Source organism: Heptranchias perlo, chromosome 37 (assembly GCF_035084215.1).
Source record: "Heptranchias perlo isolate sHepPer1 chromosome 37, sHepPer1.hap1, whole genome shotgun sequence".
NCBI classification, from domain to species: domain Eukaryota; kingdom Metazoa; phylum Chordata; class Chondrichthyes; order Hexanchiformes; family Hexanchidae; genus Heptranchias; species Heptranchias perlo.
The window spans coordinates 8,338,652-8,364,845 of NC_090361.1; the positions used below are offsets into that span (position 1 = coordinate 8,338,652).

The following is a 26,194-nucleotide window of genomic DNA, read 5'->3' on the forward strand; positions in this document are numbered from 1 at the left end:
ATAATCAGACAAAAAAAATTGACATTGAGCCACATAAGGAGATATTAGGACAGGTGATCAAAAGCTTGGTCAAAGTTGCATTTTAAGGAGCGACTTAAAGGAGGAGAGAGAGGCGGAGAGGTTTAGGGAGTGAATTCCAGAGCTTAGGGGCTAGACGGCTGAAGGCACGGTAGCCAATGGTGGGGTGAAGGAAGTGGGGGATGGACAAGAGACCAGAGTTGGAGGAACGCAGAGTTCTCAAAGGGTTGTATGGCTGGAGGAGGTTACAGAGATAGGGAAGCCTGAGGCCATGAGGGATTTGAAAGTTTAATGGGCACAATCTTCATGAAAAAAAATGTCTGGGAAAATTGGTTAAGGAGGAAAAAGAAGCAGAAGAGGTAGTCTTCAATATCTTCTCAGTGATAAATTACACAAATTGTGCATTCCCAAATAAAAAGAGCTTGTGGAACATTTTTTCACGATGATGCTTTCCCCATTAAGTATGGAAACCAAGCAGAATCAATAGAGCCTTTAGGGAAGTTTTAAAAATACTCTTGAGAAGTTGACAACATACTGGTACTGGTAGAAGAATCTGTATTCACTGCTGTTGCCACTGTCCTTTTCATCCCAGAAGCAGGAGAAGTCTTCCAATGCTTGAGTAAAGCAGTTCAACTTTTCCGATCCTGCTGCTGTTACCAGGAGCACTAGATAAAAACAGACGTGCATCAATCACTTTGAACAGGCGGTGCTGGGACTGCCTTGGCCCATGGGGCTGCGAGCTGGCTGATTGATAACGTACCAGATGGATAACTGCCAACCCTTTAGAACAGAGGATTACAGATGGCTATGAGAGTGTGCTGTGAGGCTGTTAGACTCAGGGGGTCTGAATAATGGCTTGGACTGTTAGCATTGTGCTTGGGTATTTATCAATATCAGCTAAACCTTCAGAGAACCTTGAATGTGCCATCATTTATTAGTACTGCATTGCGTTTGTATTTTTGTTTCCTCCAGTTTTCCACTGCTCCAAGTGTTAGCTTGGCTCAGTGGGTAGCACTCTGCCCTCTGATCAGAAGGTTGTGGGTTCAAGTCCCACATAATCCAGGATGACACTTCAGTGCAGGTATGAGGGATTGCTGCGCTGTCAGAGGTGACGTCTGCCCTCTCAGGTGCATGTAAAAGATCCCGTGGCACCTTTGGAAGAAAAGCAGGGGAGTTCTCCCCAGTGTCACAACACAAATAAACAACACCTCTCACACATAAAATCATAGGGTGGCAATTACTGATTGCTGATATTCATAGAAATCACAGCATAGAGAGGCCATTCAGCCCATTACTCTGCAATGGTGCTGGTGATTCAATTGGATCAACTACTTTAATCTCATTTCCCTGCTCTTTCTCCAAACCCTTATATTATTTCGCCTTTTCAAATACATGTCTGGTTCCCTTTTAAATAATGCCGATTGCCAGTTGTGGTAAAGCAACATATTTTCCAATATCTTCTAAATCCACCATTTATTCTCCTGGGATAATTCTCAATCTACGTCCCCTTATCAATGATTTCCCAACCAGCAGGAACAATCTTTTACTATTTACCCTTTCAGAACTTTTCAGAATTTGAAAATTAGATTCCACCCATCCCACCCCCCAGTCCGCCCCCCCCACAAGCCTTCTCTGTTCCACTGGAAAAAAAAACATTTTTGCGCCTTTTTTCATATCCATAAGTTCTTATCACATATTTGCTTACTGCACTCACACAAATTCCTCTATCCTTTGTTTTAACCGAGGCAATTACCCGTTTTAAAATAAACTCAGTTAAATAACAGAGGGTGCAATTCGATACAAGCCAGTTCACTCAATAACATCCTTCATGGTAATTTTCCAGTTTAAAACCCTTGACTAAACCCCAAGATCGGATTACCAACTGAAATCACATATTATCTATTCAAATACTTCTACAAATGTCAGGCTTTGGTCTGACATGTTTAGCTGCTAACCTGGCCTGTGCCTTTGAGGCCACTGATCAGATCCTCCCCGTGGGGAAGTGGTCTAAATAGGTTCATCCTGAAGGCAATTTGAGGCCAATTATTATTGTTGTCAGAAGTTTCTCTCAATTGACAACTGCTTTGCTCCTCTCTTTGGGTAGAGGTCAAGTTATCCAAAAGTCTGAAAAACCAGGAGGAACAGACTGGCTTTCTTTCCTTTTTGTAAGCTTTTTTTAAAAATAGAATGTTCTGTTGTGATTTATTGGTGTTTCATATGTAGTGTGATGTCTAAAGTATGATCGACTCATCTCAAAACATTTATTTACACACACCCCACTCCCAAACAAACCCCACACCGTTAATCTCCCATGGTATTGCACAGGGAAGTCAAGAACAAGTGCAGTCATTAGGTGAAGTGGGGTAAGAGGGTAGGGGGATAATTGGACCAGAGTGTGCAGATGTAATTCAGTCTATATTTTTAAAGTTATACATTCTGTCCTTGCTTTTACATTTCCATTATTATAATTTCCTTCTAATGGAAACTGCCTGTGTAAACTTGCCACTTTGTAATAACATTGTCCAGCCATCGGTGGCATTGCAGCACCTCCACTGGCAGGAAGGTGTAATTACAACGTGACAAGTTGACATGGGCAACTTCCATTATAAATGTGGAGATAGGAATTTATAATGGAAAAAGATGACAGGAAGTACACATTGGTGTTAGATTTTATATATATATATATATATATATATATATATATATATAGAGAGAGAGAGAGAGAGTTTCAAGTTTGAAATTGTGTAGTTTATTCAATTTTAACATCTATTTTTCCCGCTGCAGTGTCTTTCTGGATAGAATTCAATTCGGCTGCCCATCTTCAATGGACTATTCCAATGATCAGCTTCCACCATTTTGGTGATTTTCTTCAACTATTCATTCTCAGACAGACATCGCCCTGTAGATTACTATTTATTCTCTGGTCCACCATCAAAGCCTGATCTTTCAACCACTGTACCCAAACTCTCTGGAATTCTATTCAAATCTCACTTTGCCTCACTATCTCACATCCTGCCTTCTAAAGGTCTCCCAACAACTTTTGTCTTTACAACATCCTTGGTTGGCTTTCTCACTCCCTAAATCTCCTCCATTTCCTGCTCACTGTCGAGGAGGATCAGATAGTGACACATGGTGGATCATTAGTAATATAATGCACACTTCGTCCTACTGTGAAATGGTTTTGACTTTGCGATAACATAAAATGTGTAGTGCTGCACTGTCGGAGGTGCTGTCTTTCGGATGAGACGTTAAAACCGAGGCCCGCTGTCCTCTCAGGTGGATATAAAAGATCCCATGGCACTATTTGGAAGAAGAGCAGTGTAGTTCTCCCCATATCCTGGCCATTCCCTCAACCAACATCACTAAAACAACTGATCTGGTCATTGCTGTTTGTGGGACCTTGCTATGAGCAAATTGGCTGCTGCGTTTCCTACATTACACTTCAAAATAAAAGTACTTCATTGGCTGTAAAGCGCTTTGGGACATCCTGAGGTCATGAAAGGTGCTATATAAATGCAAGTTCTTTCTTTCTGTCTGTGGCAGCTCAAGCTGATGAACCCAATGTCAAACATAAAGAGTATTGCTAAAATCAGTGGGGCAATATGATTCAATTCCTAATTATACTTAATGTTACACAAATTGGAATGCGATAATCGTACATGCAATGCTCCAGGCTGGAGCACGATTCTTACCCTGAGTCCCACCAGGGGCCCTACGGGTAACAACATTGCAAGAGCTTTAGTGAAGATTCCAGCGAAATCGGAAACATGTTCCACATCCATTTAGCTCGACACGTTCCATGTCACAAAAGATAAATCCGCAATATTACTTTAAGTTAAAGAAAGTGAATAACACAGGAGGACACAGGTTCAAACAAGTAAAAGGCAATCTTAGGACTGATATCAGAAAATTCTTTTTCACACAGTGATGCAACATGTGGAATGAACATCTTGAGGGCAACATGTGGAATGAACATCTAGAGGGCAACATGTGGAATGAACATCTAGAGGGCAACATGTGGAATGAACATCTAGAGGGCAACATGTGGAATGAACATCTAGAGGGCAACATGTGGAATAAACATCTAGAGGGCAACATGTGGAATGAACATCTGGAGGGCAACATGTGGAATGAACATCTGGAGGGCAACATGTGGAATGAACATCTGGAGGGCAACATGTGGAATGAACATCTAGAGGAGTAGAGGCAAAAACCCTGGAATTGTCTAAGAAACGATTGGATGCTGAAATGTGTGGGACGGTGTGGGGGGGGGGGACTTTAGGGTCTTTGTGGATGGATTAATTAAGATGGGCCGAATGGCCTCCCTCATCTTGTAATCCTGTGAAGATTTTTACAGCCATCAGAAGAAGGAGATCCTGACTGCTAAAGTGCCTTACAGCTAATGAAGTACTTTTGAAGCGTAGTCACTGTTGTAATGTAGGAAACGCGGCAGCCAACTTGTGTACAGCGAGATTCCCACAAACAACAATGTGATAATGACCAGATAATCTGTTTTTTTAGTGATGTTGGTTGAAGGATAAATATTGGCCAGGACACTGGGGAGAAACTGCCCTGCTCTTCTTCGAAATAATGCCATGGGATGTTCTACGCCCACCTGAAAGGGCAGGCGGGGCCTCGGTTTAACGTCTCATCCGAAAGACGAAGTCCCGATGCCCACCTTGGATCCTTCAGTATAATTCACGGCCGAGGGCCCTGTTTATACCAACCACTGGTTTATGTGCCTTTTTGAAAGAAGTTGGGACGGAAGGCTAACCTTCCAGGGCCACGTACGTTAAATTAATAAATTACGCCACTCCACACTCACTTGTCAGAAACCTCTTATCCAGAGGCACCAAATGCCCGCTCCCAGCCCCATCAATTGAAACACGTGTTTGGAAAGATAAGGCACACTCTTAACATCACTGCTAGTAATTCCTGTGACAAACAACAAGGTCGGCTGACAGTTTGTACCATATTTGCGCTCAAAAATTTTATCTCGAGGTACCTGAGTGAAAACGGTTTTGTGCAAGCCAAATGTTTCTGTTTCCTCAACAAAAGGGGTTCTTTGCTAGGGTTCAAATTATTTTTTTTTGAAGTTAGATTTTGCAATTATTCTCCAAGTAAAATATCAGATAGTTAAATAAATGCAATTGGTTCAATGCACCCACGATGAAAGCTGAACTTTACTCAAGTTAAATGTAACAGAAGCATTTAAATGGGATGTTTTACTATGTCAAAGGCGCCATATAAATGCAAGTTGTTGATGTTGCATAGCTAATGAAAGAGTCAATGTAAGGCTGGGGGGTTGGGGGTGGTAATTTGGAGTAGCAAGCCTTGATGAAAAGAAAAATATTTGACAACCTTCAAATTTGGCAGCTTAGCTCGGTTGGTAGCATTTTTGCCTCTAAGTCATAAGAAACATAAGAAATAGGAGCAGGAGCAGGCCCCTCGAGCCTCATGATGGTTGTGGGTTCAAGCCCCACTCCGGGACTCAAGGTTAACACTCCAGGGCACTACATTGTTGGATACTGTCCTTTGGATCTGATGTTTTAACAAAGTCCTGTCCAAATTCATAATCCTATGGCACTATTTGAATAGAACGAGTAGGATGGGGGGCTTTCCTAGCATCTTCACCAACATTCTTCCCTCAGCCAACAATGCCAAAAAAAAACTGAGATTGGCTGTGAGTTCATCTCATTGCTGTGTATAAACCTATACAATAGTCACAGCAGCACTTGTATGTGAAGTATTTTGAGATGTTTCTGAGAGATTTGATAAGTCTCTTGAAGAAGTCTACCATCTTCATCCCAGTTCCACACATGCAAGTAATGGGATGATATGATTTACACGGGTCACGCGTTGCAAGCAAACCTACTGAGTTGTGCCTCTAATCCTTGCCCCTTTATGTTTTATTCCCCCCCCCCCCACCAACTGTGTCATTAGCCCAGCTGTGAAATTCTAAAGCATTAGCAATGGACCTCCCTACTGGAGGAAAAGAATCGGGGATGAAAACACAGCCAGCTGCAGAAGGCACGAGGTGAAACCAAACTGCCTTGTGTTTCTGGGTTTGCTTTTAACCCCACAGCAGCTTTGGTTTGTCATAAACCCTACATTTAATCTGCGTTTCCTACATTACAACAGTGACTACACTTCAAAAGTGAAGTTGCAAAGCGCTTTGGGATGCCCTGAGGTCGTGAAAGGCGCTATATAAATGCAAGTCTTTCTTTCTTTCTTTCATACAAAATATACTCGTAAACCAGGTGACGGGAGAAGTTTACGTGCATCCTGAACGTGTGTTCAGAAATGAGGCTGGCACCATTGAGACGAGCATGCACTGGAAGGTTTCCAGCCACCTTGTCTCAACAGGTCACTGGTTTGTAAAATAAAGAACTTGCATTTATATAGCACCTTTAGTGGCCTCAGGACATCCCAACACGCTTTACAGACAATGAAGTACTTTTGAAATGTAGTCACAGTTGTAATGTAGGAAACGCAGCAGCCAATTTGCACACAGCAAGATCCCACTAACAGCAATATGATAATCACAAGATAATCTCTTTTAATGATGTTGGTTGAGGGATAAATATTGGCCAGGACACCAGGAAAACTTCCCATCTCTTCTTCAAATAGTGCCATGGGATCTTTTACTGCCACCTGAGAGGCCTCTGTTTAACGCCTCATCCAAAAGACGGCACCACCGATAGTGTAGCACTCCCTCAGTACTGGCACTGGGAATGTCAGCCTAGGTTTTGTGCTCACCCCACCACCAACACCTGCCGAAACCCTCCCCCTTCCCCCCCCCACCACAACCAGGCGGGTGGTTTTCGGGCTGCCAGCTCTTAGCCGGCCATCTGCCTATGTCCACCCGTTTGGGGCAGGCAGCTGGTCAGCAGGATATAAATGAGGCCCGGCCTTTAAAACTGTTTTGCAGGCAAATGTGCACAGCAAAGTCCTATAAACAGCAAATAAGATGGATGACCAGCTAATCTTCTTTTTTGGTGTTTGGGGGATGAACGGTGACCAGAAAAACTTCCAACTCTTCTTTGAGCAATGCCATGGGATCTTTTAACTCCAACTGAACAGGCAGACGGGGCCTCAGTTTAACGTCTTATCCAAAAGACAAGAGGGCCGATTTTAAGATCCCCTGTCTGGTGTAAGTAGGGCAGGAGCAGCCTGAAAATGGCATCAGGTCACTTACCGCCCTAGTTTACCCCGGCGCTCCGGGTGCTGGCATCTCTCGTAGGGTCCGGAGATGGACGGCATCTTGCGAAGGGTCCAGAACACCCCCTTGTTTCAGGCAGGAGGTCACTTGTAATATGCAAATTAGGGACCTGATTGCAATTTTGAGGTACAAATGGATGGAGCATTTGCCACGACACTCCTCCCATTTGTATCAGGTTTTGCGCTCAGAAAATGGCTCAGAAAATTTTAAATTTTATTTTTGGTGCGGCCTGGAGGAGCAGGATTGTTTTCCAGGCTGCGGACCTGCGCAAGAACCACCCCCCACCCCATCAACTTACTAGGATTGCGCTCCCCCACACCAACAAATGGGGCCAGCTGCTTTCCTGCCCTCCCATCACCGGCAACCTGCAGCAGGGTGCAAGTTTGGTGCCTGAAGCTCGCCAGCTGCATGTAAATGCGACTTGGGCCTCATGGCGACATCAGTGGGCCTGCCACCCGTCTATTGCGTGCCTCAATAAGGTGCCAGCCTTGGCTCAGTGGTAGCACTCTTACCTCTCAGCCAGAAGGTCATGGGCTCAAGTCCCACTCCAGATACTTAAGCACATAATCTAGGCTGATATTCCCAGTGCAGTACTGAGGGGCCGTCTTTCGGATGAGACGTTAGACCGAGGCCCCATCTGCCCTCTCAGGTGGATGGAAAAGATCTCATGGCACTATTCGAAGAAGAGCAGAGGAGATCTCCCCGGTGTCCTGGCCAATATTTATCCCTCAACCAACATCACTAAAACAAGTTGTCTATTTGTGGGACCTTGCTGTGCGCAAATTGGCTCCCGTTGGCTCAGTGGTAGCACTCTTACCTCCCAAATTGGCTCAGTGGTAGCACTCTTACCTCTCAGCCAGAAGGTCATGGGCTCAAGTCCCACTCCAGATACTTAAGCACATAATCTAGGCTGATATTCCCAGTGCAGTACTGAGGGGCCGTCTTTCGGATGAGACGTTAGACCGAGGCCCCATCTGCCCTCTCAGGTGGATGGAAAAGATCTCATGGCACTATTCGAAGAAGAGCAGAGGAGATCTCCCCGGTGTCCTGGCCAATATTTATCCCTCAACCAACATCACTAAAACAAGTTGTCTATTTGTGGGACCTTGCTGTGCGCAAATTGGCTCCCGTGTTACCTACATTACAACTGCGACTATACATCAAAAGTACTTCATTGGCTGTAAAGCGCTTTGGGACAGCCTGAGGTTGTGAAAGGCGCTATATAAATGCAAGTCTTTCTTTCTCTAGTTAAAATCGCCCCATACCCCTCTAATAACACAGGACTGCCCTGATGTGTTAGCATAGATTATAAGCTCAAGCACTGGTTAGGGATTGCTCCCATCATCTGCTTACTCAGAAGTGAGAGTGCTACCACTGGAGTTAGACCTAAGTGTGGCAAATATTTTAAATACAAAAAAAAACATTGAAGGCATATTGAAAATTATAATAATACAGCAGTCAGAATTTCCTGGTATGCAACTTCAAATGATTAGTCCTTGGGCGTGATTATCGTCGTACATCAACAATCATAGTTGGTTGACGTCCACATTGATGACCGCAATTGGCACCAAAACAAGACCCAAAGCTGAGTGAACCCATCTCTTGTTAATCATCAAATAGCTCATATTTTTGAAATAAAAACTGATCCCTCAGAATGATTTCAAGCCATTAATTTAGTTGCTTGGTTCAGACGGTTATAAATCATCTCAAATGCGTTGGCATTTCAATCTCCTCAGTGTGGTGAAGTGACTATTACGTTATGTAGGCAAATGCAACATCCAATTTGCGCACAGCAAGATCCCGCAATCAGCGAGTAAATCTCGAGGGGGGTTTTTTTTTTTTGGAGGTGTTGATTGAGGGATGAATATTGGCCAGGACACCGGGAGACCTCCCCTGCTCTTCAAATAATGCCACGGGATCTTTTACATCCACCTGAACAGGCAGACGTTTAACATCTCATCTGTACCTGCGACAGTGCAGCACTCCCTCAGTCCTGCGCTGGAGTGTCAGCCGTGATTCTGTGCTCAAGTCTTTGGAGCGAGACTTGAATCCACTTTTACGCTGTTTCTCCTTGGTTTCCGTGGATCTTCTGCCAAAGTTATGATGGACGGTCGGAAGAACACCGCCCCCAACTTCAAACCCTAGGGCTTTATAATATATTCCCAATTATTATCTCTTCAACCATCAATATAATTGATGGGGAAAAAATTGCAGGGCTACGGGGAAAGAGCAGGGGGAATGGGACTAATTGGATGGATCTCTCAAAGCACCAGCACAGGTACAATGAGCTGAATGGCCTCCTTCTGTGCTGCATGATTCTGTATAAATTACAAAAAAAATATGTCCACCTTTAAAAACATAATTTAAAGGCATCAAAAAAAAAATCAAATGATATAAATGTAAAATCCTATTGTGGGCTCTGGGAACCAAAGGTCGGGAACATAATTCTGGGACACGGTATTGAAATATTAATGCTGTAAATCTCCCGAAAGGACAGCTGTCACACTTGGAAGAAAAGAACAGGCTCCCACTGGTTACAACAAGGCTCAGTATATCAGGTATCTAATGTCTTTCGCTCACAAGAAAACAAATCTCCGAAAGCTTGTGAATTTAAAATAAAATTGCTGGACTATAACTTGGTGTTGTAAAATTGTTTACAAAAGAAAACAAATGACATTTTACAGTAAAAGACCAAAATTATGCTATTCTTCAAAACAAACTACCATTTTATATATATATATATACTTATTTTGAAAAATTAACATATTGGAGGAAACATTATAACTTGCTAGAAATCAAGCATACATTTCCTAAAATCGTTTATAAATGTCAAGGCCTCTTTTACACAATGGAAAGTTTATTCTCAATGTTGAGAATCTAAATGGGCACAGTAATAAACGTTAAAAGCCTTACTTTTGTCTTCTGGATTCAACGGTCTTGCTTTAAGGACAACAGCCACACTCAACACGAGAAGGTAAAATCCCATTTTCCGATGGCAGCCCGCATTAATCATGGTCTGAGGTCTCTCAGTTGTGAACTTTAAACGGCCCCGGTGGCCTCTGAAAGTGTTCTGAGTCCCCAGTGTTCTCCAGCACCACACACAGACGTGAAGCTGCTTTGCAAATCTCATGAGATCGGGGTGGGCGGGTGGTGGAAGAGCACTGACACTTCCAATCTATTGCCAAGGTTCTTGGAAAATAGTCTGAACACCCTCTCACAATGGTAAAACCCTTAACGATTGGACTAACCAGCTCTCCTCTGGATTGGGAGCCAATACGTTCAGTCACATTTTTCAAAACCTGTTTCTGTATAGAAAGAAAGAACATGTGCCTTTCACCACCTCAGGACGTCCCAAAGCGCTTTACAGCCAATGAAATACTTTTGAAGTGTAGTCACTGTTCCCTTAATGTAGGGAAACGCGGCAGCCGATTTGCGCACAGCAAGGTCCCGTGCACAGCAATGAGATACTGACCAGATAATCTGTTTGAGTGATGTTGGTTGTGGGGTAAGTATTGGCCAGGACACCGGAGAGGACTCCCCTGCTCTTCGAATAGTGCCATGGTGTCTTTTACATCAACCCAAGAGGGCAGACAGGACTTCAGTACAGCGTCTCATCTGAAAGATGGCACCTCCGACAGTGCAGCGTTCCCTCAGCGCTGCACTGGGAGTGTCAGGCTCGTTTTTGTGATCAAGTCTCTGGAGCGGGGATTGAACCCATGACCTTCTGACTCAGAGACAAGAGTGCTACCTGAATAATCCCACTGAAATTCAACACATCTGCATTTTCAATTGGTGTTTTGCTTATCCAGTCATGATACAATTTATACAATGGTTTAAAAAGGCAGTTGTTATATACAGAATTATTAGCACCATTGTGTGTGTTTCCTTAATGGCTCCTTTGGTCAATTCCAATCCAACATGGGACTGAGCCGTACAAAACGGAGGCGATCCCTGGTCCTTGAGTTAGACGTTGTCAACCAAGGCATCAGTCAGGCCCTCGCTATTGGCCTCAGCACCCTTCGGGCAGACAATGGGAAAAAAGTCAGCTCCGGGTTGCTATCCAGTGAGTGTATACGTGTGGGTGTCTGGTGAGGACAGGATCGAGCCCCTTCTGCTCGAATAAACTGCTGACACTCACTGTCTAGGCTGATGTAGGAAGAGTGGCCACAGGCTACAGCCCCCATGGAGCAGGGCTCCAGCACCTTCAAGAAAGGTTATTAAGTTATTAGTCTTAAGAAAGGTAGACCGCATCTGGAGTACTGCATTCAGTTCTGGGCATCGCACCTTAGGAAGGATATATTGGCCTTGATGGGGGTGCAGTGCAGATTCACTAGAATGATATCGGGATTTAGAGGGTTAAGTTATGAGGATAGTTTGAATAGACTAGGCTGGTATTCCCTTGAGTTTAGAAGATTAAGAGGTGATCTATTTGAGGTGTTTAATGATTAAAGGATTTGATAGGGTAGATAGAGAGAAGCTATTTCCTCTGGTGGGGGGAGTCCAGAACAAGGGGGCATAATCTTAAAATTAAAGCTAGGCCATTCAGGGGTGATGTCAGGAAGAACTTCTTCACACAAAGGGGAGTGGAAATCTGGAACTCTCTCCCCCAAAAAGCTGTTGAGGCTGGGGGTCAATTGAAAATTTCAAAACTGAGATTGATAGATTTTTGTTAGGCAAAGGTATTAAGGGTTACAGAACCAAGGTATGTAAATGGAGTTAAGATACACATCAGCCATGATCTAAATGAATGGCGGAACAGGCTCGAGGGGCTGAATGGCCTATTCCTGTTCCTATTGGAAAAGCTTTTCCCCTCTGTTTACAAGCGATGATATCGGTCACTTTGGACAAGACATACCGTCAACATGACAAGGATCTCCTCCGGGTCCTTTCTCTCCCCAAACTGCCCACGATCACCTTTAAGTCAAAACCTTCCGGTGCAGAGTCAAATCAGCAGCCAATTGTACTTGAAAAACCCAGCATCGCTTGAAAGCATCTTTACCATTCACTTAACACACGTGTAACAAAACAGAGAGAGGGAAAAACAAACTGAAGTATCCCTGTGGCGGGAGAAAGAACCTGAATTTTGATTAAAGGCAGGAAGCTGTTTATCTTGGGGGTGGGGGGGGAGTTGGAGAGACAAAGTTACATTTAATAATTCAATAGGAGTTAGAGATAAGGTGGCTGAGCCAAAGGACCGTGTCTGCAACCTCTGATAGTCCATCTACTGAGGGGCTCCACACAGCACATTCAGCACAAACCCTTCACACGTCTTCATTCCCAGTTAACAGTTTAAAACTTATCCAAATGTTGTTCATTCAGAGCCACTACTTTGAGGCAAACTCTCTAAATATCCCTCTGATGATTCCCTCTCCCACCCCATTGTAAATCCCCATTGGAAAACATTAGTAACAAACACACTAATACTTCTGTCTCTTTGGTCGAAGGCTGCACATCATTCTTACACCATGGGGAAAGAGCAGATGTGAAACATGGCAGATGCTTTCAAACAATTGAATTTAACGAATACTAGTCGATCTCCCAAGGTAGTCTGGGGGGGCGGTAGAAATTCAGCTTCCTCGCGCCCAATTTTTTTGGGCGTTTAATCAACATCGAGGGACGATCTTCGGGTCACGATCTTCCGCGCCCGATCTCCCCCACAAGTGCGCCCGCTTTCAAAACTGGAAGCCGGTGACTTTCGCCCGAAGCAGGCGTTAGGCGCCTTACACATGCAAATCGGGGTCCTGACGCCTGCTGTAGGACCCTGGCCGAAATTGGTCAGTAAATGGGTGCCGTTCATACTCCGCCCATCTTGAGTGGCCTAACAGACCGTCCTCAAAGGGACCACTGGAGGCCGCTCCAAAAAAAAGGTAAGGAAACTTTTTCAAGGTTTCATCTCTGTGGAGTGACCCTCCTGGCTCCACGAAAATACAGCGGGCATTCCTGGCCTGGGTTCGGGCCCAAAGCTCTGGAATTCCCTCCCTAAACCTGTCCGCCTCTCTACCTCTCTCTCCTCCTTTAAGACTCTCCTTAAAACCTACCTCTTTGACCAAGCCAATCCTAACATCACCGTATGTGGCTCAGTGTTAAATTTTGTGTGATAACGCTCCTGTGAAGCATCTTGGGACGTTTTACTACGTTAAAAGGTGCTATATAAGTGCAAGTTGTCATTGTTGATTTACTTTCTTCAAATCCCTTTTTATTAATTCTTTGTTACAGTCCAGAGCAAATGACCTGGATGGAGCATCATTGGCCCTGTGTAGAATAGAGCCGCACAGATCAGGAAGATTCCTGGGCTGTTCTGGGTTAGCCGGGGCTGCAGTGGTGATTCGACAACTGGTCTCACTGCGCTCAGAAATACACAGCAATAAACAGGACAAAATTCCTGCTCCTGATTATTGTCCGCAGGTTCTTTTTAGAAGGGAACCTCTGTGATGGGCCAATCATCAATAAAGGAAATAATTGGAAAGGAAGAAAAGGCATGAGCAGGATTAGGCAGTGAAAGGACAGCAAATCAAATACATAGAAGTTACAACTCGGAAACAGGCCATTCGGCCCAACCAGTCCGTGTTGGCGTTTGCCCACCGCACAAGCAGATAGTTCCAATCACATTTACCCACCCTGTTCCCAAATCCCTTCAGCCCCTTCTCCTGCATCGTCCTATCCAATCTAATCTTGAGTGCTGACATAGTTTCTGCCTCAACCGCCAACCCTGGAAATGAATTCCACAACCTCACAACTCCCTGTGTAAATAAGTTTCTCCTGCCCTCCAGTTATAAATCGCTTACATTTAATGAAAAATGGTATGAAAAAAAAAGAAATTTTTAAAAAATAAATCATAACAACAAGATATGAAAGAAATACAGCAGAAACAAATGGAGGAGGCCTCGTCGCAATTCGGCCTTCAAACAGGCCATTCATCCTGTTTTTTGGGATGTTGTTATGTTATGTTGGTTAAATTCTGCAGAATGTTACCAACATAACAACACGTGCCAATCTTCAAAGGAAACAATATCATTCACCAGGTGAAGCACTTTGAGATACTTCATTGTGAAAGATTAATTGTTAGGAGAGAGAGAAAAAAAAAGGGAGAGAACAATACAAAGAGAGAAAGGAAGAAAGATAAAAGAAAGTACATAATGTGAGAGATACTGAAAGTGCTGGTGCTGTGGTTATCTATCAGACAGTTCCATCTGTGGCTGGTATTCCTCAGATGGGGCTCATGAATAAAAGCATCACATCCACTCACCATCATCAGCAGTACAAAGTTAACACCTTCAGGAGAACTGTACCCCGGCGATAGTCTGCACACCTCTCCGCCACCCTAAAATTCAAATCCAAGGTAAAATATTTATCTATTTAAAAAAAGTTTTGTGAGTAACTGTCACAGTTCAAAGTGCCAAAAGCATTAAAATAAAAGCAGTCATTTCGGATCTGATTAATATATTTTCTTCCCTCCCTCATCCCTCACCAGTTTTCTCCTCCCTTTTCTCCTGGAGGTGTTGTCCTCTAAACTGGTAGAGTTCCACAGTGTTACCCCTCACCTACCATTACACTCTAGAGTCATTCAGCACAGGAGGAGTCCATTCAGCCCATCGTGCCTGTGCTGGTTCTTTGAAAGAGCTATCCAATTAGTCCCACTGCCCCTGCTCTTTCCCCACAACCCTGCAAATTTCTCCTTTTCAAGTATTTATCCAATTCCCTCTTGAAAGTTACCACTGAATCTGCTTCCACCGCCCTTTCACAGGTGTCGTTCCACACTCACATGGGGTGTGTGTCAGAGATAGGTCTACAACAATGCCTCTCCAGTTGTCCAATCCACACACTCTAAGCACAGCTCCCCACTGGGAGTGTGGGATCGCAGAACAAGTCCCCATAGCTGATGTGGAAGCATTCGCACCTTAAAAAATAGGCAAGAGAGAAAAAATGGCCAATCATTTGCAATATGCAGAGAAATTTTCCCCCTTTAAAATGTCTTATTCACAAGGGAGTTGGAATGTCTGTAGTCTCTAACTGACCTTAGCAGTCATACTTAACAAGAAAGAAAGAAAGCCAAGCATTTCATCCTGTGCTCTGAGCTGCAATCTGAAACTTGTAAGAAGCTCCAGTCTACCAACTTGTCTCACCAAAGAGCAATTTACCTCTTCTTGTGTTTACTTAATATCAATTTGTGGCCTTAAAGGGACACCTTAGCAGCAGAATAATACATTCTGCGGGAGTGTGGGGCGGGACGCTTGGAGGCAGGAGGTTATGTGACGAAGCCTCCAGGAATACGTCTAACCAGAGTAGGCAACCCTGCCATCACAGCTGCCGCCTACCTTGCTCAGTACCACGAGGTGGGGTGAATTTAGCCACTGGGCCATGGTAGCGGGAGAGGTCTTGTAACCTGATTTGGTGCAAAGAACATAATGAGCGACTGCAAGAACAATTAAAATTTAAGAAAGGTGAGAGAGAGAAAAACCAGACTTGTTAGTCTAACATCTGTTGTGGGGAAGTTATTGGAATCTATAATTATGGAAAGAGTGACCGAGCACGTCAAGAAATTTGAGCTGATTGGAGAGAGACAATATGGAATACTAAAGGGTAGGTCATGTCTAAAGAACCTAATTGAAATTTTGAGGAAGTAACTAAAGTAGTAGACAGGGGAATGTTAATGGATGTAGTTTATATGGACTTCTACAAGACAGTCGATGAGGTTCCACATGAAGGACTATTTGCTAAAATTAAAGCTCATGGAATTGAAGGCAAATTATTGACCTGGTTAGAAGATTGCTTAGGTGGTAGAAGACAGAGAGTAGGGATAATGACTATGTACTTGAATTGGAAGGAAATGACTAGTGGTGTCCAACAAGGATTTCTGCGGGGGCCTTAACTATTAGCTATATTTATTAATGACTTAGATAACACAATAGAGAGCTATATATACATGTTTGCCGATGACGCAAAGATTGGTGGCATAGTAAGTAGAGTAGATGGGAGCATAAAATTACAAAGAGACGTTGATAGATTAAGTGAGTGGGCAAAACTATGACAGATGGATTTCAATGCAGGTAAGTGTGAGGTCATCTATTTTGGACCAAAAAAGGATTGATCCGAGTATTTTTTAAATGGTGAAAAAGTAGGAAGAGTGGAGGTCCAAAGAGATTTAGGGGTCCATCTACACAGATCACTAAAATGTAGCAGTCAGGTACAAAAAACAATCAAAGAGGCTAATAGAATCTTAGTCTTTCTAACTAGAGGGCTTGAATATAAAGGGGAGGAAGTTTTGCTACAGCTTTACAAAGCCCTGGTTAGACCACATCTGGAGTACTGTGTACTGTTCTGGGCACTGCATCTTAGAAAGGATATAACGGCCTTGGAAGGAGTGCAGCGCAGATTCAACAGAATGTCACCAGGGGTTAGATTATGAGGAGATATTACATAAACAAGGCTTGTATTCCCTGGAATATAGAAGGTGAAGGGGTGATTTGATTGAGGTTTTTAGGATTTTGAAAGGAATTGATAGGTTGATAGAGAGAAACTTTTTCCACTGGTGGGGGAGTCCAGTACAAGGGAACATTAACTTAAAATCAGAGCCAGGCCGTTCAGGAGAGATGTTAGGAAACACTTCTTTACGCAAAGGATGGTAGTAGTGTGGAACTCCCTCCCACAAAAAACAGTCGGTGCTAGCTCAATTAATAACTTCAAATCTGAGATCGCTAGATTATTGCTAGCCAGGGGTATTAGGGGATATGGAGCCAAAGCAGGTAGATGGAGTTAGGATACAGATCAGCCATGATCTCATTGAATGGCGGAACAGGCTCGAGGGGCTGAATGGCCTACTCCTGTTCCTAACTTCCTATGTTCCTAAAAGTGCAAAAATAAATGTAAATGACCAATAACCTTTCTTCTTTTAAAAAAAAGAGATTCTGGGGGTAATTTACAGCGGGAATGTCAAATCGGCTTTGCAGGTCAGGCACTCGTTATAGAAATCATCCGATTTTCCTTTCCGTTGATATCTACAACCGATGCCCAACCCGCTACGCCAATCTGACGCTCCAGCGTCGAGTGAATTGGAAATTTCCCCCCTCCGTCTCTTCCTTGTTTTTCTGATCTTATCGTTCAGTAAACACCGCGTGAACTTGCAGCCAATGTTTTGTTGCTAAAATAGTTTGTAACTTTTTTTTGTTTTTAACTTGTTGTTGATTTGGCACCTGAGACAGTCATGAGTTCTCGCATGCCCTGCGAGGGTTGCTAAGAGACCGAGGTGCGAGGAGGAAGTCGGGGAGGCCTCACTTTTCCTTATTTATGGTGGAGCAGGTCCTGTGGCTTTGGCTGGTCGCATAGATAAACACAGAAAACACACGCAGGCCAAGGGCGTCACAGCTAACCACAGAGCCACTCAACCCAACTTGTGTTTGTCCCCTTAACAGTGCGAGCCGGTCGTAATCAGTACAGAACAGAGCTGGCCCTGGTCTCTGGATCCAGTGGGAGGGAACTTCATGTGAACTTAACAGAACAAAAAACACCTACAAGAACAGAAGAAGCTCTTGCAAAGATTTTTTTTTGACTTTAGTGTAATTTCCCCAACAGTTTTCTCTCCTTCTCCACTCTGGAAAGTGCTCAGTTCAGGCTGGGATCCTTCCCATACCTCAGCCATAGTGACCATTCTACACGCAGCAGGTTATTCAGCCAAAGACGGGGCTTGGCAGATGAGACTGACTTTGTCTCCCCCTCTGCCCACAAACACGCACCTTCAGGCAAAGTCGGGGGGGGGGGGGGGGCGGTGGGCGGTCACTGGGTAGCAATCAGCCGCAGGAGGGCTGGTTGCTTTTTCTCCCCTCTCTCTAGTCCAGGGGTGCTGACGGTAGTTGTACTGCACCAACCTCAATCAACCAATTCAACGTACGTGGGTGACAGGAGCTATTGTCGACATTTATCGTACAAGACGAAGGAAGATGCTTGAATTTCAAACAGCCCTAATAAAGGTCACAAGTGACATGACTGTGGTGCACTATCCCTCCACACCCTCTCTGTAGCCCTTGGCATGGTCAACCACACCATTGCTGCACTGCACTCTTACCAATCCAATTCATAGCCAGAGCATCTCCAGCAACGGCTTCTCTTCCCACCCCTGCACCGTTACCTCTGGAGTCCCACAAGGATTTTTTTTATTCATTCATTGGATGTGGGCATCACTAGCAAGGCCAGCATTTATTGCCCACCCCTAATTGCGTTGCTTGCTAGGCCATTTCAGAGGGCGATTCAGAATCAACCACATTGCTGTGGGTCTGGAGTCACATATAGGCCAGATCGGATAAGGACAGTAGGTTTCTTTCCACTAAAGGGCCTTCAGTGAACCAGAAGGGTTTTTACAACAATCCAGTAGTTTTATTGCCACCATTACTGAAACTAGTTTTTTTTAGTCCAGATTTTATTTTAATTAATTGAATTTAAATTACCCAGCTGCCATGGCAGGATTTGAACTCATAGACTCTGAATTATTAGCCCAGGCCTCTGGATTATTAGTCCAGTAACATAACCACTATGCTACAGTACCCTTATCTACCCTCAGCCCCCTCCTCTTCCTGACATCAGCTGAAGACATGGGGTCAGCTTCCAAATGTACGCTAACGACACCCAGCTCGATCTCGACCCCTCGCTGCCTCTGTGTTGTCAGAATGTTTGTCTGACATCCAGTCTTGGATGAGCTGCAATTTCCTCCATTTAAACACTGGGAAGACTTTTGTCTTCGGTCCCCTGCCACAAACTCCGTACTCCTGCCACAATTCCATTCCCCTCCCCGGCTACTGACTCAGGTTGAACCAGACTGTTCACAACCTCGGCATCCTATCTGACCCTGAGCTGAGCTTGCAACCCCATATCCACTCCATCACCAAGACCGCCTACTTTCACCTTCGTTACATCCCCTGCCTCAGCCCATCTGCTGCTGAGACCCTCATCCATGCCTTTTTCACCGCCAGACTGAACTATTCCAGAGCTCTCCTGTTTGATCTCCCATCCTCCCCCCACCACAGTGGTTTGAACACAGCAGTTGTTTTATACACCAGATCCCACAAACAACAATAAGACCAGTTAATTCATGTTTGATGGCATTTGTTGAGGGATGAATGTTGGCCAGGACACCAGGAGAACTCCTTGCTTTTCTTTGAATAGTGCCGCGGAATCTTTGCTAACCCTTAAGGCCAACTAGTGTGTCGGCCTAAATCACGGGTTGAACCCATGACCTTCTGACCCAGAAGTGAGAGTGCTACCAACTGAGCCAAGCTGACACTTCCAGTTGGGAAGCTGGTGCAGAGACTCTGGCCAATGAAAAAGGTCAAGTAGCAAGTAAACGCTCAAGAACAGCAGACTCGAGAGTGCATTTCATAACATTGACACGTTTAAGTATCAATCACAAGGGCCATTCGGCCCATCTACTCAGAAATAACCTCCAACATCCCCATCAGAGCATCCAGCTGTTGTGCGCTTGAGGCTTTCCCCGACCGGTGAGCACTGCAGGAGCTGGAGGGCATCCTGGATTGTTCTAATAAAATTATTACTTGACACTTATTTTGTTTTTTTGATGTGTTTTAAATAAAACACAGCCTAACCACCCCACCTTCTTATAAAAGGGGGGCCTAAAACACACACACACAAAAAAAGGAAAAAAAAGTTCAACCTGAAAATACAATACCAAGGCCATTCAGCCCATCTACTCAGAAATAACCTCCAACATCCCCATCACAGCACCCAGCTGTTGTGTGCTTGAGGCTTTCCGCGACCGGTGGGCACCGCAGGGACTGGAGGACATGATGGATAATAGTAATAACATTATTAATCAAGTTATAAGCTTCCTTTGTTTTTTGTTTTAAGTTCTCTATTAGTGGTGCACTTTTAAAAGGGGGCCGGGGTGGGGGGCACCTTTGTTAGCTATTTTGTTTGGTGACACTGGGCTGTCTCCTTATAGTTAATCACAGAAAAGGCATCCAACTGTTTGTTAAATGATTCCAGGTTTTTTTTCCCCTTGCACTGCACTGTGAGGCAGTCTGTCCCAGTCTGAGGGCAGGGGCCTCCTCCATGTCTACCTACCTATTGAACACATCCCAAACCTTCCCTTGAGGTGTACCTCACACGGGGGGTGTCCACGTTTTTGAGTAATTTTCGAGATCAACTCCCTTATAAATAGGGGGGTCGATGAGAGAATTTTTTCAAAACGAAATGACGCTGATTGAGTGAGAAAGTGATAAAATGAACTGAACATAATCCCCAAAACCCTTGGCATTAAATATTTCATTCACATTCTTTACCTTGTGTTTTTTTTTCCCCCGCCCTTTCTGTTCCTCACTACTTGTTTCTGTCAACTTTGTAAATCGGCTTTCGATCTTGTTGGGATTGTTTTTCCGCGAGACTGGATGTCGCACACGACCTGGTTTTGTTTTCTCTCGGCGGATGTAAAAACACACCTGGTGGCCCGCGCCTTTAAGAGGTTGGCCAGTTACACATTTACCTGCAGACGGTGACGTATGTGTGTGTTTTTTTTTGGTTGTTGGATTAACCTGGGCGCCAGGAAGAAGGAAGTTTGTCTTCTGCTTCTTGTTAGGAATCTCAGAAACTCTCCAGCACTGCCCTGAAGAGGGAATGTCAGCCTCTGCGGTCTTTATCCTGGACCTTAAAGGCAAGGTAGGGTGTTTCAAGAAAAAAATCATGGCCAGGACTTCAGAAGAGAAATAAGAACCTTTCACTCAGGCTGGTTAATGTGTTGCCAGAGATACCAACTCGTCTGCCTAAGGCCAATCCAGCTTTCACTTTGAGAGCACTTTGGTTTGGTTTGACCAACTTAAGTTGCAACTAAGAGGGGATTCAACCATAGTGCAAGAAGTTGAGACAGGGCTTAGGATCTTTTTAGTTCTGTCGTACTTTGCTTTTGTGTAAATGCACACCTGGGACTGACGGCAAGGCCTTAATGTCACCACGCCTCCATTTATTTTTAATAGCTAGTAGACATTGTGTATGACATTTTAAATTCTAATTTCTAAAATTTAATCTGCTTTAACTTTTACACAGTTTTTGCTTTTGAAGATTGATTCCTACTTCCAGCTTCCTCGGTAACCTGGGTTGGAAAAGCTGAAACTAGGCCTCTGCCAGTCCTGCTCCTCAGCAGGCTGACACAATGGGCATGTTGGAGTACTCCAGGGCCCAACTGCCTCTCCTGCCTTGTGAGGAGATCTCTGCTTTTGGCTTGAGGTTGGATATTGAGTGGAAAATCGGGAGTTAAATCTGCCACCCAGCACTCTTGGGTTTCCAGTTGCTGCGCTACCCAGTTAAATAGGCAGGTTGTTTCAAGCAAAAGGCCAACCCCCACTAGGGTGTCGCTGGCAAAGCATAATTCCTTTTGGTGACACTCCCGGGCTGTTGATGAGTTGTGTGGTTAGAAAGCGATCAGGTTACTTTGTGGCTTGTGTGGAGCGTAAATACCGGCATGGACCTGTTGGGCCGAATGGCCTGTTTCTGTGCTGTGTGATTCTATGTTGATACATTCAGGTCAATCTGTGCTGAGTTAATTGGCAGTTAGGGGCTTCATAATTGGCCTCAGTGCCTGTGGGTTGGGTTTGGGGGTGGTGGGGATTCTTGCACTGCGCATAGGCTGGATGTGTGGATGGCAGGTGGAGACAGGAGCAGACCCTGCTGTGATGCCTCCTGCGTGCGACTAGCTGGTCAACACACCCACCAGACTCAAGGGTAAAGAATGTCCATTTGGATGAGGGACTGGAGGGCAGACAATGTCCATGGAATTGTACCCAAGCAACACCTTTTCAAGAGGGGATGGAAAAAGGAGGAAGAAGGTTTTTTTAATTCAGAAAAAAAATGCTTTAAGTAAAAACAACATTATATAAAATAAAAGTTTAGATAGTGAAAGGAGGAAAAAAGAGTTTTCAAAGGTGGACAATGAAAGGTAGGGACAGAATTATAGTTTTGAGACCTTCTTTATGTATTTAATATACATTAAAATTACAGTAACACAACTCCCCAACATCTGAGGAACTTTAATCACTGTGATATTCGGGGATTGTCCAGTGTTGGGAGGTGTGAGCTACGACTTTATCAGAACGGATCAGCCTGGGGAGTACAAACGTTCCCGCAGCTCTCTGTTGTAGAAGGGTGCGTTTATATCAGTACAAAGTGAATTTTGCTCTTCTCAACTCCTGCTATTGATGCTGAAGTTTTAATGTGACTCCAGAGTAGGGTTGCCAAGATTGTCCTGGAAACTCCAGGAATTAAAAGATTAATCCGGGAGAAAAATGATTGGGGCATCAATAAAAAAGGTTTTTTTTAAAACCAATTTGCGCACAGCAAGGTCCCACAAACAGCAATGTGATAATGATCAATGTGTTTTTAGTGATGTTTGTTGAGGGATAAACATTGGCCAGGACACTGGGGAGATCTCCCCTGCTCTTCTTCGAATAGTGATATGGGATCTTTTACATCCTGAGAGGACAGACAGTTGTGAATAGCAAGAAGGGAAAAAAAAGAGGGTGGACAAAATCCCGTTAACCCAAGTCTTTCTTTAAACTCTCCATTGGTGCAGCTCCTGATATGTCGGAATTACAAAGGGGATGTGGACATGTCAGAGATCGAGCACTTCATTCCAATCCTAACACAGAAGGAAGATGAAGGGGCAGTGTCCCCATTACTGACTCATGGCAAAGTTCATTTCTTGTGGATTAAGCACAACAACCTGTACTGTATCCTTTCTGTATGACAAATACTCCCCGGGAGCCTTCTCCACCCAATGGCTATTAAGCACCCAGAATCATCTGGTGGCCATGATAATGGTGATGCAGGCCATTCAAACACGTAGTTTAATTGTAGGTTCAGGTGAGTTGTTCTCAACTTTGTCTTATTATTACTGGTCAATTTGCTAAGTTGTTTCGGTGGTCAATTTTTTTTTATATATACGCACAAGAGTTGGCAGAGAGGCTTCACAAAGTCTTTCCACAGGAACCACCTGGTGGCCAAAACTTGCAACTGCACTGTGACAAGTCACATGGCAAATTAAAGCGGAAATGTTGACATAACAGTTTACAATGGGAAATGTTAACAGAAAAACGTGACCAAAATTGTGACGACAGGAAGTAAGGTTTGTGGACAGGAAGTGCCTGCCCTACATAAGATTTCTAAGAATAGATTATGTGGATCCACTGGGGACAAACTGACCCCAGTGTTTGAACTAACAATGTTAGAATTTTGAATAATTGCTTTTGATAAAAGGAACTGTGCAGTAATGAGTAACACTCATAGAATTTTCAGCTGATCAATTGCAAAATTTCACAATTTTATCCCTTCCCCTCCCCTCCTGAAGGTGCCGCCTCCTGCTTACTCTGGGAATGAGTCACACAGAGTGCGTAGTCCCAGGTTCAGCCCCTGCATTGTGGTGACGGAGCTGATCGTGGGTAGCCACGTGGAACGATCAGCTTCAGCATTCTTGGGGTGGGTTAAGAGACAAATCTCCCACAGCTTTCTGCTCTCGATCATTATCCAGTAACCTAATAGAGGTCTTTTAAGATTATGAAAGATGTTTTCACTTGTGGGGGAGACCAGAATTAGGGACCATAAATATATAAGATAGTCACGAATAAATCCAATAGGGAATTGAGGAGAAACATCTTTGCCCAGAGAATGGTTAGAATGGGGAACTCACTGTTACATGGAGTGTTTGAGGCAAATAGCAAAGATGCCTTTAAGGGGAAGCTGGATAAACACATGAAGGAGAAAGGAATAGAAGGATATGCTGATGGAGGGAGAAAGCTCGGGGGGAGCACAAACACTGGCATAGACCTGTTTTTATTTGTTCATGGGATGTGGGCGTCGCTGGCAAGGCCAGCATTAATACCCAACCCGAATCGCCCTTGAGAAGGTGGTGGTGAGCCGCCTTCTTGAACCGCTGCAGTCCGTGTGGTGAAGGTTCTCCCATTGTGCTGTTAGGAAGCGAGTTCCAGGATTTTGACCCAGCGACGATGAAGGAACGGCGATATATTTCCGAGTCGGGATGGTGTGTGACTTGGAGGGGAAAGTGCAGGTGGTGTTGTTCCCATGTGCCTGCTGGCCATGTCCTTCTAGGTGGTAGAGGTTGCGGGTTTGGGAGGTGCTGTTGAAGAAGCCTTGGCGAGTTGCTGCAGTGCATCCTGTGGATGGTACACACTGCAGCCACTGTGCGCTGGTGGTGAAGGGAGTGAATGTTTAGGGTGGTGGATGGGGTGCCAGTCAAGCGGGCTGCTTTGTCCTGGATGGTGTCGAGCTTCTTGAGTGTTGTTGGAGCTGCACTCATCCAGGCAAGTGGAGAGTATACCATCACATGCCTGACTTGTGCATTGTAGGTGGTGGAAAGGCTTTGGGGAGTCAGGAGGTGAGTCACTCGCCGCAGAATACCCAGCCTCTGACCTGCTCTTGTAGCCACAGTATTTATGTGGCTGGTCCAGTTAAGTTTCTGGTCAATGGTGACCCCCAGGTGGGGGATTCGGTGATGGTAATACCGTTGAATGTCAAGGGGAATTTTGGGTGGAATGGCCTGTTTCTGTGCTGTAAATTCTATGGAATGTTTGAGTGGATGCGGCGGGGGAGAGGGAGGGTAAATCGAGGGGAGGCTTTTGGACCATGCAACTCGAGCCAGTCAGGGGCTCGGGTGGATCCAGCGATAAGTATTTCATATCATCGTCCAAATAAAACTTTGCACTGGGCCCCCATAAGGGAAACGCCACCGCTGGACAGAATCTGGCTCAGCTCACGTGGTGAATATCCTGACAGCATTCACTGATGAATATGCCCCTATAGGTGGTTGCACTGGGGTGTTGCTGGTGCCTGTGATCAAAGGATTCGATGGGGTAGCTCGAGAAAATTTATTTCCTCTGGCGGGGGAATCCAGGACAAGAGGGCACAATCTTAAAATTAGAGCCAGGCCGTTTAGGAGCTAAATCAGGAAGCACTTTTTCACACAAAGAGTAGAGGAAATCTGGAATTCTCTTTCTCTCCTCCCAACAGGCCAATTGAAATTTTCAACACTTGAGTTAGATAAATTTTTGTTGGGTAAGGGTATCAAGGAATATGGAGCAAAGGCGGGTAAATGGAGTTGAGGTGCAGATCAGCCGTGATCTAATTGAATGGTGGTACAGGCTCGAGGGGCTGAGTGGCCTGCTGTTCCAATGGGTCTGAATCCCAGCATGCATCAGCATCTGCAGGACAGCAAGGGAGGAAATTGAATTGTAAATTACTTTTGCCAAATTTTATTCCTTTAATTTATCCAACTGATTGTTGTGTTCTTCCATGTACGAGGACAGCAAGCTTTCTCCTGCCTTCGCCTAAGGGCAGTGACACTTGCCGGAGTACACTTCTAAAAGGCAGCACCAGCCCTCAAGTGTCTCTCTCTCTCTCTCTCTCGGCCACTCTTCACACGAGTCCCCGAGATAGGAGGCTGTTCGACTGCGGGAGGCGGGCACTAACCCAATCAACTACCCTGTGACTGCGAATGGCAATTGATGCTGCCTGGATTGGCTCAGCATGGTTTCCCTGTTTGAACGGCTTCGCCACTGGGACTGGGGGCAATCTGTGCCGAGTCACCTGATCCCAGCTGGGCAATGGAGGAGGCGCTACAATTGGTCTCAGTGTTCTTGGGTGGGGGAGGGAATCGTCCAGCATTCCCACCCCTGATTGCGATGCTGTTCTCCCCCTGCTGGAAGGACCATGTGCACGAGCTCCAGCGGTTGAGTCTGGCTGCAATTCCATTGACTCACCCCCTCACCGCGATAGCCTGGTAAAACTGACTGACAAGGTTCAGATATAACTAAGGTACCAACAACCAAGGAGCAATCAGCACCCACTAAACTGTACTGCAGCAAGGGGAGGGGATTTAAGAAATTCCGAAGTCTATCGAATGTGTAGCATTGAAAAGATGTGATATGTTGATTACTGACTAGTGTTTTT

General features: G+C 44.7%; 2 protein-coding genes across 3 annotated transcripts in view; one reads left to right on the forward strand and one right to left on the reverse strand.

The window, feature by feature from the left end:
* epor (erythropoietin receptor) overlaps positions 1-10,553 on the reverse strand; it is a 34,986-nt gene extending 24,433 nt beyond the window's left edge. The window contains exons 1-2 of the mRNA XM_067973071.1: positions 10,154-10,553; positions 554-683 (exon numbers count right to left, since the gene is read on the reverse strand). Of these exons, the coding sequence (XP_067829172.1) occupies positions 554-683; positions 10,154-10,370 (347 nt within the window). The 5' untranslated portion in view covers positions 10,371-10,553. The remainder of the gene's footprint in view (positions 1-553; positions 684-10,153) is intronic.
* A 10,221-nt stretch (positions 10,554-20,774) lies between these two features.
* Positions 20,775-26,194, forward strand: part of LOC137304468 (AP-1 complex subunit mu-2) — a 28,806-nt gene continuing 23,386 nt past the window's right edge. Inside the window, exons 1-2 of one of the 2 annotated variants that reach the window (XM_067973073.1) lie at positions 20,775-20,899; positions 22,806-22,962. In XM_067973073.1, coding sequence (XP_067829174.1) covers positions 20,858-20,899; positions 22,806-22,962 — 199 coding nt within the window. In that variant the 5' untranslated portion in view covers positions 20,775-20,857. Of the gene's footprint in view, positions 20,900-22,151; positions 22,173-22,805; positions 22,963-26,194 lie in introns of those variants that run through there. The other variant, XM_067973074.1, reaches the window with a different exon arrangement.